Here is a 15,346-nt window from a genome sequence, read left to right as displayed (position 1 = left end):
CTTGTTCTCGTAGTACAAAGCGGGCTAAATTCAAATTAGCTTGTTCGGATGCAGGTTTGGGCGATGGGATATGCTGCTATGGTGATTTATCTGAGTTTGCTTCGTGAAACGGGTTAAGTCGTACTTTTGGGAACATCTCGTTAAATTTAGCCGGCTAACTCTGTAATCCTGCTTCCTGAAATGGGCCCCATTATTCAGCGATTGCAGCAAAAGGAAATATCCACAGTACACTGTATAATCCCATCATTACATCAAAAAAGACAATCCAGCAATATTTACTTGTAGTACGGCACACTGGTTGTCATTTAGTTCCGACCCCAATGAGAAACACTTCCTAGTGTCCATTTCTGTCCCACTGGAAAGACTAATTGGTAGTATTCTCACCTGATTTTTTTTTTTTTTTTTATCATGACCGTGGCTCACTTTCCCTTGCATATTAATTGCAAAGACCAAGTAAAAAATAAATAAATCAAAAGATTTTCAAGAGAATGGGAATAGTGTTTTGTCAAATTTAATATCCAGATCAAACAATGCTCTGCATACCTCACTCACCCCAGTTATACAGATGTTCTGTCTTGTTCATGAATGTATAAGTTGTTCTAAAACTTAGAATAGCATACTATGAAATAATGGATGAATGGACTAATGAATGTGTTTTAATACACTAAGTTGTAATTTTTACCACTAAGACTGAAGTGTCCTAGGACCCAGAATAGAAGACTTTACTTGCAACGGCCTTACTTTCTATTGACAGTTAGTGATTTTTAGATTTAGTGCCACCAGGTGGTCAAATCATCGAAAGACAAGTAAAAGCAAGAGCCCTGATAAAACTATTTTTACGCATCAGATATACTTGCAGTTTATTTAGGTTTCCAGTAACCATGCATTACTAAGGCTTATACTGTTTAAAGAACTCCATAAACAAGTTAATGCTGCTGGTGGATGCATTACTCAGTGTAATGCAGTTTTTCTCTGTAGGATTGATATTCACAGGAGAGTTTTACTTGATTGAAGTCCTCCTTGCATAGAGCTCCTTATAATTGGCATTAACTAGCAACAGTAATACAACATTCATGGGAAGAAATTTTGGAGAGATAATAGATTACAGACAGTGTAACACAGGAGGAACACAAGCAGGTGACGTGAAACAGAAGATGCCTGCAGTATGGTAAATGGCACAGAAGTACCAAAGGTACATGTGAGCTTCTCAAGAGGAGAAAAAGTACCCACAAGTTTATCTAGTCATTGCTAATATTCCATTGATGAAAAGCACTTGGCTACAAGAAGGATGTCCTGTGGATGACACTCAATGTAATTTGACTAGATGCCATTTTCAGTGGATCTAAGTGGGAGCCAGTAAGGGTGAGGACACAATGCGGCTGAAGGGCCTAAATATCAGACTGGGGACCCCAGAGCGGTAGACACACAAAGTGCACCACTTATCTGAAAAAAATGTCCCTTTGGATGGAGGGTTCATCCTTCCGAGTATGTCTCTAAAATGGTTTGTCATACCCCGGTTTTAATTGTCAAACTTGTGGTATTCTGTAAGGAACACAAGCCATCTGCTGCCTTAATAAGATGTCAGGATCCTTTTAGTCATTTAGTGGCATGGTTAAATTAGACCATTACCAACTCCTTTGGGCCACAACAGCATGAGGTTGTTCTGTTGAGATTCATGAAAATCCTTTATGATTACAGTATTTGATGATGATCTCAGTCATGATGATATTCAAAATGTGTAACTGTCCAACTCCTAATTGATTTTGTAGAATGCATTATGACATTGTTTTGCTGATATGTAAAAGAGTGTATGCTTGGCCTAGCCATCTCAGAGAGGTCTGATTTTCAAATAAAGAAACAAATGTAAATATTCTGTTGTCTGAATCTGCTTTTTACTATAGGAATCAGTGTTCTTTCTTTTCTGTATCTTAAGATGAAGTGATTGATGCAAGTTAAGAGCTCAGTGCCAGCAAATTCTGAGGAGAAAATCAATACATGCTGTTAAAAACAAGATGGAAGGAAAGAAAAAGTACAGCAGATGAGAGAATCTATACTGATCAGGGATATCGATTATCTTGGGGAAAATAGAAACAGTTAAAATAGATAGGTCAACAAATGCAGCCTGACCTGTCATTTGTTTTCTGAAAAGGAGGGGGGGTTGCTGTGTATCATATCTCATCTCATATTTCCTCCTAATTAAAAAAAAAAGAATAGAAAACATTTTTACATTGCTTACCAAAACGATACAATGCCTTGATTTAATAAGCAATGTATCCAAACTATCATGTATTTTGACACAGTTATAAGGGTTTAGCTTGCACACTAGCATACATTTAATATGCTTATAAACTATGCCATCTAGTACATTCACACCTGATAGTATGGATAGTGTAGTATGTTTGAGAGTACCTGGGAGTCATACTACAGTTGCAAAAAAAGAAGTTTGTGTTCACTGCATGCTAACCTAGGTCTACATTACTGTCATATCCAGAGCAACTGTGGGTGAGAGAAGGGTAAGCCTCAAGACAACAGTGCTAGTCAGCATTACAACCTGTGTTTCATTATTGGCTTCCAGACTGCATTTTAAGTGATATTTACATGTATTATGCATTCATACAATTGAAATCAATTTCCTACTCATGCATGCATTTTAGAATAAGCAGTTCTTGCTATGGTGCCAGAGAAATCCACATTCCTCACTGTGGCGTGAGACAACTGACACCGTGTACTAACATTGTGCCAAAGCAAACTATGAAGTAGTTGTTCTGTTCTATGAAAGGAATCAAACACTTATAACTGCATCATAGTGCAACACTCTTAGAAAAAAATGTTGAACTTTTTTCTTCCTACCTACATACCTACCAGTTATTGATTTTAAGTTTTAAATATAAATTAGTAGTTTCTTTGATGCACCCAACAGGTGTCACAGATGCATGAATTACACAAGTGATGTGGTTCTAGTTGCAACTTTCAAGTCTGCGCAGTGCAGATTCCACTTCCTCTGTAGAACAGACTCTTCGTTCCACTGCCTGTTGCACTTCAAAGGACCAGAGGGGCAGGTGGCGTGATGGCTGGAGGTGCCAGTTCAACACTGGATGGCTGGAGTTCAACACACAGCATTAACCGGGCCATTGCCACAACAATGCCAACGCCCTGTCCTGTCCACTGTACAGCAGTGACCTCTGCTGTCACTGTATGCTGGTGGAGGTGAAAGAGAGAGAGAAGCAACATCCTGCAGCCGCCACTCCTGTCCGCAGCGGAGAAGCACAAATGATATGTTCTGTGTATATGGTGTATCCACATTATGTGCAGTACTGATGGAATGCCACTTTACATATGGTTCGGTACATGCCAATGATAAGCAGGTCATCGAGTTGTTTCATTATTTTATGTTTTCGTTTGTAGTTATTAACCATTGTAAGTAAATTCAACAGGGACAACCGGTATTATTCTGTTTAGTTACAAGTGACACCTTAAGTCACCTTTACCTTAAATATGAAAAAGATGGCTTAATTTTTTATTGTATGCCTTTTTTCAATTCATATCAAGGTACTATTTTTGATTTATTTTTTAGAAGCTGACACTAACATGCTAGTGTACAATCAGTCAGTGAAAAGAAGAGGCACCACAGCAAAGGCACTGACTGAATTCTGGCAAATACAATTGTCAAAATGTCTCTTTTGATCATGCAAAGAGGGAAAGTGTGGTTGCCATGGCAATATCTGGTCTGGACCTCAACAGGTACTAGTGATTATAGGAATCATTGAATGTTTTAGACATCACCCTAACAGCAGGGTACAAGATTAACAGATCCCTTGTGCAGTAACCACACATTAACACTGCTGTCTATCTAACACTTACTATACAATATTCATGGATGAAAGGAACACAACAGCCTACCTTGAAAATATATGAATGTTTTTACATGTATTGAATTTAGTATGATGTTGCCCTTGAATTCAAATTAATTCCATTTTTAGTATGTGCATAATATCTCAGGCTTTTCAGTATTATTTTTCCAGAGGCCATCCCTCTGTCCACCAATTGATTCATGAGATTGAGTTTATAGTTTATTAATTGTGCAGACTGTAAATCTTAACCGTTCTGATGCAGAGACTTTACGCTCTGCTTAAAGTTAATTTCGTGGAATTTGGCAAGATCATTGGAACTGTATGTAATGGTGTCCTGCTTACAGCCCTTCTTCCTTTTTAGCTCATAAGGAACTTGAAGTAGAGAAGGACATATTCAAGTTCTTGTATTCTTTGGAAAAGAAAGAACAGCATCAAGCAAATAGGGTGAAAGACCAAATTTCAAAACATTTTTAACAGAGAAAGTAGTAGCAGAATGATATTTAAGAGTACAAGGTAAACTCTTCACACTGTAGCCACTTGAAACAATTTCTAATTGACTGTAGTACAATCCACCACAACCAGTCATTAAAAATAAATAATTTTTTAAGGATTCATAACTACTTCCAAGGAGAAGGTGAACTATAGAGATGTTTGTGCTTGTGTAACAATTTTGACATTAAATCTGAACCCTGAATGGAAGAAGTACATTTACGAATTTATTTTTCCTCAAGGGAAAAAGTGCAGATCGAATACAAATGACAACTACATGGGAAATAACAGACTGACGACTCAATAAGAAGTTTCCAAAAGTGCATTTCCAGATGACTTACACTCAGAATAGCTAATTGTATGAAAATGTATGCTGAACCTGTCTCAAGATGGTTTTATTGCTTTTTATCAAAACCATTTCAAATCCACTTGGAACCACTTATTGCTTCAGACTCAGAGTTGAGATCTCCCACTGAAGTTTGAATGGGATTTTAATTAGGGTATTCAATTAGATTCAATGATCAGTTAAAGAACAGTTCAAGAATAGTTATTTTTATTCTGGATTCCAGGTGTCATTTTTCAACAGTGAGTGCTAGAAATAGCTGTTGAAAGATACCTGAAAAAAATCAATTAATACTTATGCGCAAAGGATGGAGGGATTTCAGAAAAAAGACTTGACAAATTATCTCAAAAGAAATACGTATATTTAATTAGAGCCTATTTATTGCCTCTATTGAATACTATGAACAAACTGAATTACCACCCAGATCTTGCACCCTTCCCAGCTCGTCTAGTCTTGACCCAACCACAAACATAATACACAACAGTTTTTAAACCCAGTTCACACAGCACATGCAGAAAATATTAAAATTCAAATTAACTGCATATATACACAATGTAATCTTTGTCGCTTAAAAAAAATTCCATCCTTTAGAAAACATTGTTTTACGCCAGTGTAAAAGTTGGTAAAATCTAAAAACACTACGCAAGCTCAACTTCTAAACACCGAGGGAGGGGCTTATATTCTCTTCACAGCGTCATCAATCTCAGAGATTTGTTGTTTCAGTTGGTTCCACTGCTCTGGATTCAAGGAGATGCCTGAAATGATTCGAAAACAGATATTAGGGTCACATGAAACATCATTCTTTCAATAACTTTTCAATAAACAGTTGCAATATAGTGCTTTTTTTACCTTTCTTGCCTGGTTTCATCTCGCCTTCTTGGTCCATCCAATACTCACGAATGTCAATCAGCACCTTGCCTTTGAAGTCTCGGACGCTGACATATCTCATCTTTCCAATCTAAAATACACAGCAGGAAAATAATTATAGCCCATTGAGTGTCTCCAAGTACCAATAGTGTTACCCCATACAATCTCCAGACAGAGCACCACAATGATTGAACACACAAATTTATTAACATTGAGCTATGTAATATTTCCAGCACTGGGGCACTACATCATCGTTACTGACTTTATTTTTACATTACTTTGTTTTAAATTGTGCATTGATTTTTTTAACATGATATGTTAAAAATTATTAATGCACAAAATATTTTTTAGCAAAGAATTTTCAAGATCTCATGAGGGCATTCTCAATGAATGCTACACAAGTCTTACCTTTTTCATTTTAAGCTTTAGCTTTGAACCAACTCAAGTAAAGATGAACTGTCAACTTCATCTGAATAATCAGACATACCATTGATATGTGCATCTGCCTTCCAACCTTTGCCAGACATTGCATTCTGTCTAGCCCTTAAGGTGTTTAGACTCTTTCATTAACCACAAAGTCATTCAAGGCAACAGTGACATCCAGGGAAAAATATGGAAAAATGAACATGCGCAGTTATGACATTTTCTGAATTTTACATCTGTGAATTGTACAGAAATACATTTACATTTAACAGTATGTGTATGCTTGCATCTGTAACCTCTTACTTGAAACATGTTGTCATCTTTATTGCCACCCTTGGAAGAACCGCCTGCCCTGGAGCTCTCCCCACTCTTCTGTTTCTTTGCTGGCTTCTCTGGTGGGGCTGGCTTCTTCCTCTTGGCCTGCAACAAGAAGAATCCCCATCAGAGTTAGTGCTTCACTGAGAACAACCACAGATGCTTGCAAATGTCCAGCATTTTGTGTGGCATGTGGAACAAGCAGCTCTGCACTTCTGACAGAAAATCTCCAGTAAATGTACAGGTAAAAACGAAATGCACTGGAGCACTACTTTTACATAAGGTTGAAAAGTAAGAAAATGAGTGTTCAAATTGTAGCAAATGGTGGTAGTTTTAAATACGTTTTTACAGTAAAGAGATATGAAAGTGGAGCACATCTAAGGACGAGTGGATCTCCAACAGGTTTTTATTAAAAATGAAGGTCAATCCTGATCCTCTCTCTTTACCTTTTTTATTTTCTTTCTAGTACAAAATGTGAATAAAGGCCTTTTAAATACTCAAAAACCTCAGAAACAGAGTATTTGATCCCACTATACTTTTGCTCCAATGTACACTATCCAGCAGCACTCCAGTATATTGAGTTTGTTCTGTCTGTCCAGGGAAAGCTGTATTTAAGACTATGCTACAACACTCGCAGGGAAAGAATAGGCTAATTCTTCTGTCATTGCCATATAAGGAGAAAATTAAGAATAAAGAGTATCTTCAAACTATGAGACAATCATAGAACGGCTTTTGGTAATCATGCTGTTACCATATACTGTATATTTCTTTGCACAATGGGAACCAGATTTATACAATAGACAAAAGAAATACCCATTGGTTACCCACTTTAAATGACTGTTGCATAATGAACATTATTATGTTGTGAACATTAATAATTAATTAATAAAATTCATGTTATCTTGAGTCTGAAAAATACTACTGGTAATATAAAATCGAGATGCTTTCCCTACCCTAATTTCTGTTTCACAGCTCTTCCTGTTGTGCACTTACTTACACCTGTACTGACTCCTCACATCATACACTAATTTCATTGGGCTGAGGCAATGAGACAATATTGGGAAAGCTGTCAACTGGTGGCATTCATTGTCAAGATTTTTTAACACCAGAGAAAAGAAATGACATAATTCTGTGACAGAAGTAATTTTCAAGGACTTGATTCAGATACTGATGGATTTCCATGATATAGCAGTACTTAAATTTTTACATACCAAATTCAAGCACTTCGAGGACCTTGTATGAACTTTGAAACTATAGCTTTAAGTTGTGGAAAACAAAGAGGACATACCTTTGTCTCCACTTCACTGTCTGAGTCACTGCCAGAGGAGGACGTAGACAACACTTCCTTTGACTTCGGCATTCTGCAACAGAGGTGGATACACACATAAATTTGTGATGTTGTCAGTGCAGATAAGCAGACCATTACACTGCCCTCTGTTTTCTTATTCAGTCCATGAATCCAGTGGCTTTATGTGAAAAAAATCAAATATTTTTTATCAACAGAGTCTGACTTTTGCTGGGCACAGACAATTTAATGTCCCACACAGTTGATCTTGTACCCTGCTTCAAATTTTGTGACATGAAGACAATGTCTTGAACTAATACTTACGTTTTCATACACTAAGTTTATCCATTACAAGGTAATGAAACTATATGAGACTAAATCAGAGCTCTTTCACATGTGGCACTCAAATTGTAGCAAATTGCCTTTGATGTTTCATATAGGTAGTAAACGAGATACAAGACATTTGTTTGTCTTTTAATTCCTTAAACACAATTCATTTGGTCCCCTAACAGTTTCCACATTGAACTAGTTTCTAACATCCAAATTCTCCACCCGAAATTCCACTCTCACTCATAATTCACTCATAATTCATATACAAGGTATGGTCACCGGAGCCAGTTTAAGTAGTTGGGGCACCCAAAACTCAGAAATAAAGAAACTACCTTTGTGCATGCCCACAGTGCGTTTACTATGGGTTCACACTCTCTCAAGAATGCAGATGAATTATTGCAAGATGTAGATTGGGTGAAACCAATAGGTACATTATTCTGAACTAGCTAACTACATAAATTATATGGGATATAAAAAGGCTACTGTCTGCTTTGTCACTGTGGAAATACTGTGCTCCCCAGCTTTTTATATTTTTCATACCATCTCTGTCAACTGCAAGTGAGAGGATGAAATCATACACTGACATGGCATGGTCTTCTGAGTATGTACAATCCCTTGTAATAGAAGCCTTGCAATATGCAATGCTTCATGACCAAAAAAAACAATTCTGAATTTGATGTGTGGGTGTGGTCAGGGGTACAGCTAGTGGCAGCAAATATTACACATTAGACTTTACTTCCCTCTTTACTTAACGCATTATTAATCCATTATTAGTATATATTATTTAGTGTTTAGTTATTAATTACACATTAACTTGCTTTAAAATATATCAGCCTCGTCATTTTCTTAGTTATCCCCCCTCCCTAAAGAGGAAGGGGGATAATTGCTAATTTGGTTAGCGAGTTTGCTTTACATTTAGCACTGCCAGGGATCAAAGTGCGCGCCTCGAAACAGTTCACATACATTGGCACACCATCCTTTCTTTTATTTAAAAAATACTGATTAGTATTAATATTGATAAAATTTATCCACCGTTGATTTGCCTGCCGGAGTAGGTGTGAATCGACTACTGTAATTGGTTCGAGTGAGAACAGGGTGGATAAAACATACCTATTTTCAGCTCAGCTCTTCTCATTTCAGAAAAGCTGGGAGAATCATTAAAGTGGTTGCACTGAATGTTCTTCTGGTATGTGCATTCTGGTAACCGAGTGCAGTTATTCTTATTTCGCCTGCGTTCTAATTAATTACTTGGAAGTCTGACCTCCTTGACAACCATTTTATGAAGCTAAACTCCAGCAAGCTAAAGAATTAGCGTGTACCTTCAGTCAGTCTCTTTGTCTTCATATGATTCGCATTCAGTCGTTGAAGGTAACAAGGAAACTACACAATTAATTTCACTTGCAGAGTAGTTTAGGAGGGGACAGAGTCATAATCTGCCAACTAGCTATCTTGTCCGCAACCGTGGGACCGGATTACATTATCCACTGCATGGACATCAATTCTTGCTTACAGAATTTGGATCAAAATGGACGGTTGCAATAAAATGTAGCTGTCGTATCATTACATTTGGGCCCAATAAGAGTTAATCGCTAGCTAGATGAACAGACGCATAGTGAGGACTGGCTATAGAAGGCTACGTATACTTTCGTTTTCGGGGAATCGCACACCTAGCAAGTTTGCTAGATGGCCAACTGTGATGGTACGACCAGCTAGTTTACCTGGTCCTACCTATAACGGCTATTCTTTCACTACTACCTTTTAGTTATCGAAATAACGTGCTACCGACGGCATACATGTATTGCTGTATTCTTGAAGTACCCATCTTCCACAGACACGCTTCTAACTAGCTGACATCATTCAATTGCGATTTGCATTTTCCTGGACTAGTTTGTTACCCGGGTTGTTTGCTAGCTAGCTCAGCATCTAGCTTTGCTCACAACAGATCCCAGAGGCCAGCTAGTTGTTAGAGTGAGCGAATCCTAAATTTTACAGCGCACCTTTTTGTTAGGCCCGTAAAATGACAAGCAAACTAGCTAACTGTAGTCATAGATGATACATTCAAAGATGCTATCTTCTACCTGCATGGAACTAAGTGCAAGATTTTACTCTTGCACAATTTACACCCAGCCGCGTCGCAGTACTCAAAGGTGGTAACTAAAAGGCTCTACTTACATGGAATGGTAGTGGGGTAGCGTGATGATTGTGATGCACAGGCGCGAACAGTGTTTAGGTCTGCAGTTGACGAACGACCATATGTTCACCGAACTCAACCATGCGCACTTAATGCGCAAAGGTACTAATTCTGATATCTTCCGGATGGCTCGCTTTGCTATCCCTTCAAATTTAGTGTCACCAATCCAGCACTATGCTGATCAGAGGATATGCACAGAACTACATAGTAGATATAAATTCACATTAGTGAACTGTTCTTTATGCCGTTTACGAAGTAACATTCCATCCATGTTTTTTAGAGATCAATGAATGTGCGCAGCGATGATCCAACAGGCAAGCCTACCTGGTGTTCTTAGGCATACCAGTTAAATAGAATGTAGGGAAATGAAGTTCTAAAACCGCAATTCCACAACATCTCTGATACTTGCTCTACACCTTCCCGTTTGAAAAGGCGCTCTAAAAACAAGTCTGCGCTAAGTTCACTAAAAATATTTTACACATGTCATTCATTGTTTTGTAACATTTGATTTGATACAATACCTTACGTTAAATATAAGCAAATGATAAGGTAAACAATAAATAATAATTTCATATTAAGCTACTTTATATAAGCAACATATGATCACGAACCAACAGCAATACACCATTAAAGCTCCATCTATCAACAAGAGCAAGAATGATATAACAGAGGCACAAGGTTTTGAATGAGGAAATGCTGGAGCTGCATGGTATTCCTAGCAATATTGATTTATTTAGCTAGCAGTCATTCCTATCCATAAGGAATTTATATCATGCTAAGATATAAATATAAGCGTGTCACATGAGCAACAAGAGCATACAGAGAACAGCACATACCACAACCACCTGTAGAGGTTCCTGGGAGTGGCCTGCTTTTGGGAGATGAGATGGATTGCATCCAAACTATATGGGTGCTCTTATGTTGTCCAGAAACATACATGAACATGTGAAAACCTGTCTATGTCCTACACTAGGAAGCAGTATTTCAGATTTCAAACCGTTTTAGATGTGTTTCCTATACAAACTGTTATTTCTGAAAGCTGTAATCAGAGTGCACATTTGGTCTATATATCCATCTTGGAGTTAATACAGGTGACTTGTAAAAAAATACCACTCCAAGGGCAACCCGTTTTGAAAACAGTGTGTGGTGGAAAATTTTTGACCAAGTATATACCCCATATGTAAATTCTAAGCATTGCCAGTATATGTTAGTTTTTGATTTTAACCACTTCATTTTTACTATGCACAGATAATTTAATATGTTAGCCTTAATAAACAGTATGTATCCTATTATACTTTGTATGCAAGTGAGCAGAAACTAAAAGAAGAGACAGGAGGGGTAAGCAGCTGTGAGATACCTGTATGCCAAGGAAGGCTTGTTATTGGGGCTTAGTTGGACGCTGTCTGAGTGCTGCTCGGAAGATGGACCTTGAGTCTAAGATAAAAAATTTGGACTCTGTAAAAAAAAAAGGGGGGGGGGGGCTGCAGAACAGGGATTCTTCATGGTATATAGCCAAGGCAGAACAGGTTAAGCAGGAACAGTTATTTGTATACATATAATAGGGTATGTGTGCCTTTGTAATATTGGAGGGCAGCCGAAGCAGGATTGATATTCTTTTTTTTTTTTTAATTTTATATACTAGATATGTGTGGCCTTGGAGATAATGGTGTACAGCCGAGGCAGAATAATTGTTCATTATAATTAAACAGGTGTCGGCTTGACAACAATCGTGTACAGGAAAAGCCAAATATGGAATGAAAATGATGCCAGAATGAAAGACAATGGTGTACAGAAAATGTGTTATGAAACTGAAGGAGGGGGTCTGAGTCTAGGCTCCAAGAGGAGCTATGGGAAAAAGCATAAAAGTAAGATGCATTTGGGACTGGATTTTTTTATGTGGATTTTTATGTTAGTTCATAAAAATACATACACAGGGTTACTTTAGGTAAGAAAAACAAGGAGTTGGTGTCAGTAAGGATGACCCTGGTAAATTTGCCAGAAGCTTAAGTTTAAAAAAAATTGTAACAGGTGTGGCCTGGAGAATAATGGGAAATTCAGGCTGTTCAGAGGGCTAAAAATAAAGAGATACAAAAAGCGGTTTGGAGAATAATGGGGAACTTCAGGCTGCTTGAAAATATAAAATAAAGGTGTACAGAAACTGTGAAAATAATGGGGTATTGAAAAAGCATGCTAGAAAACAGGAGAAGAAGGCATGACACTACAGGAGGGGTCTGAATCTAAGTTCCAAAACAGGAGGGGCTAAAGTAAAGACAAAAAAGAAAAATGTTTTTTTTTTTCAGACTGTTTGGGGTTATGACTGATGACGCTACTGCCCCGCGTGGACCAGCCCAGTTTACTGTATGTGATTTGCGCATATATACAATAAACCTATTGCATCAGACTCTGAAGACATAACATTGTTTAATTCAGAATTATTACAGCACAAGTGTGGAGGGAGTCACCAGTCCATTCGGCCCAGACTGAAAGGGGTTTTTCCTACCACAAATGACTACCTAAAACTAACAATATCATAGTAGTATCAATAATTTGTAAATGATGACTAACTAAATATTATCCAGTGTTTCTTAGTGAATTTGCAGAACTTTTATCTATGGTATCAGCCGGTTATGTCTGATTCCTTATGACTTAAGACTTCAACTTAAATATGGACAGTAGTTTAGATTCCAAGCTTATGGATTTCAGCAACCTGTTGCAATACTTCGATTTTATGCAGAATGTCAAACCAATGAATAAACAAGGACATACTTGGGATTTGATTGTTACCAGAGGTCTAAGCACTAGTGTATCTGCTTTTCTTGATGTTGCTATGTTTTACCATTTCTTTGTATTTTTTCAGGTCAGGATAACTATGGAACATAAGAATTTAGAATGCATTACCAAAAAGCATTATGTCATGTCTGAAGTTGCTGAGAAACTGTAAACTGTACAAATGATACATATGTGCAAGTATGGCTTTTTCCTGGGACAATCTTTAATATAATTTAGTGAATAGTTTCAATAGCAAGCTTTAATAGGTTTGTAAAGACTACAAGGCAAAAATTGAATTTGCCTGAAATTGTTTTTGTCTCAAATCAGCCACCAAATAAATCCATTGCTGGTTGCTGACTCTTGCAGTAAGTGTGGCATAGTGGTAAGAAGTAGGGCTCATAACCAAAAGGCTGCTGATTTGATTCCCTGCTGGGGCATTGCTATTGTACCCCTGGGCAAGGTACTTAAACCAGAACTGCCTCCGTTAAATATTCAGCTGTATTAAAATTCAATTCAATTCAATTCATTTTTATTTGTATAGCACTTTTTACAACACAAGTTGTCACAAAGCAGCTTTACATTGTTCCCAGGCCTGAGACCCCCTGAGAGCAAACCTAAGGCAACAGTGGCAAGGAAAAACTCCCTATCAGGAAGAAACCTTGAGCAGAACCGGGCTCAGAGGGGGGGCCCATCTGCTTCTGGCCGGCACTGGGCAGATAGAGTTAGAGACAAGTTAACGCAATGTACTTTAAGACATTTATGATTGACAGACAATAGTAGTTAACAACAGAGTGATTATAAGAATCTCTCCTAGGATGTCCGGTTCTTGGAACGCAGTTGGCTTTGATGGGCAGGGCAGCGAGGTAGCAGGACTGGAAAACGGGATGAGATGCTTGGGCTACAGCTCCGGACAGGAGCCCGGAGCAGGGATAGGAAGCAAACAGCAAACAGTGGTTAGTGGATGATAAGAATGGCAGGGATGTAGAGCAGAGAGGCAGGAGAGGAGGGGCAGAGAAAAAGGTGTGCAACAAGGAAAAACCCCGGCAGGCTAACATTATGGCAGCATACCTAGGGGACGGGAGGCAAGGGACCGGCATAGTCATGAGGGCGACCCTAAGACAGTCAACACCAGATCACGGCACAGGGTCCATGAAAGCAATGACCACTTAGTCCACCAGAAACTCTATGATCCACGCCAGCACCAGGCCATGTCCCTCAGCTGAAGGATTTACTATATAGATATGTTTTGAGCCTAGACTTAAAGGTGGAGAGAGAGTCTGTTCCCCGAATCTCGGAGGGTAAGATGTTCCACAGGAGAGGGGCTTGATAGAAAAAGGCTCTACCGCCTACAGTAGTTTTGCCCACTCTTGGAATGATGAGAAGCCCGGCATTTTGGGAGCGAAGGGCTCTCTGCGGAAGATATGGGTGAAGAAGGTCCTTAAGATGGGGGGGGGGGGCATATTATTTTGGGGCAGAATGAATAATATGCAAAACTGTAACCTATGTAAGTTGCTCCAGATAAGAGCATCTGCTAAATGACAAAAAATTTAATTGCTTTTTGGTCTCATATACATGTGAAGAGTCTGCAGAATAATTTCAGAAAAAAGATGACTACCCTTAGACTGAATCACATACGGGAGCTAACTCTGTGTTTGACTGTTCCAGTTCACCATATGAGGGTATTATAAAATGTTTTGATGTGGCTGATGCAACTTAGTAAGATAGCTACTTAGTAAGATCAGATAACAATTATATCCCTAAACATGCTCACTGGATATTTTCCCACTAAATGTTTGTAAAAAAAAACTGTTTGTCAGTTGAAGAGCCATTTAACGTAAATTGCTCTTTACTGGTTGGAAATTTCCCTGCTGTGTTATTGATAATGCAATGGTGAAACCTTTTCTAGACAACTAACCTGGATTCCTCTGTTCTCAGTAATTGCAGACATGTTTTAAACCTTCCTTTTCTAAACAAAAAGTCTTGAAAAAGGGTTACCAAACAATTAAATTGCTTTATCACTCATTCCACAATGTTGTATGTTGTAAAATTACAGTACCGTTATGGTAGATAAAAACAGGAAACATTTGCAAGCCAGTTAAGTTGATTTTGATTTTGGCTAGGTCTGCTTGTTAATAATGAAGCTAACGTTCGCTGCTTCCGTGCCTCGTAGTTTTTCTACCACATGTTTGTGATACACTGAACAGGCACCATAACCATGACGTCACAGATAGCTGCGTACCGCCAGTCAGGACGGTAATTTTACAATGTTTTTGCTTCAGTATACATTTTTGGCAACTTAGCCGCAGTCTGCTTTACTGGTGAAACTGGCACAGGAAAGCTCCCACACTCCTGTAAAAAGTTTCCTCTTCGCTCGTAATCCTGGCCGTTGAGTGTAGGAACTACAACTCCCTTCACCCTCTATGCATGTGCGCATGTGCATTATTAGCTATTTCCTGATATGTTATGACCTTCTAGCATAAATC

At 38.3% G+C, this 15,346-nt stretch overlaps 1 protein-coding gene across 1 annotated transcript; it reads right to left on the bottom strand.

Annotated features, from left to right (window-relative positions):
• Nucleotides 1–5,033: 5,033 nt before the first annotated feature.
• On the bottom strand, nt 5,034–10,273 carry LOC118778189 (activated RNA polymerase II transcriptional coactivator p15-like). Its single transcript, XM_036529596.1, has 5 exons — nt 10,076–10,273; nt 7,577–7,649; nt 6,277–6,393; nt 5,533–5,641; nt 5,034–5,438 (listed from the first exon to the last, which is right to left on the bottom strand). The coding sequence occupies exons 2-5, from the start codon at nt 7,646–7,648 to the stop codon at nt 5,359–5,361; spliced, it is 378 nt and encodes a 125-aa protein (XP_036385489.1). The 5' UTR covers nt 7,649; nt 10,076–10,273; the 3' UTR covers nt 5,034–5,358.
• Between the last annotated feature and the right edge of the window lie 5,073 nt (nt 10,274–15,346).

Source organism: Megalops cyprinoides, chromosome 5 (assembly GCF_013368585.1).
Source record: "Megalops cyprinoides isolate fMegCyp1 chromosome 5, fMegCyp1.pri, whole genome shotgun sequence".
NCBI classification, from domain to species: domain Eukaryota; kingdom Metazoa; phylum Chordata; class Actinopteri; order Elopiformes; family Megalopidae; genus Megalops; species Megalops cyprinoides.
Note: the sequence above shows the minus strand (reverse complement) of the source record. Positions and strands in the feature narration are given on the sequence as shown.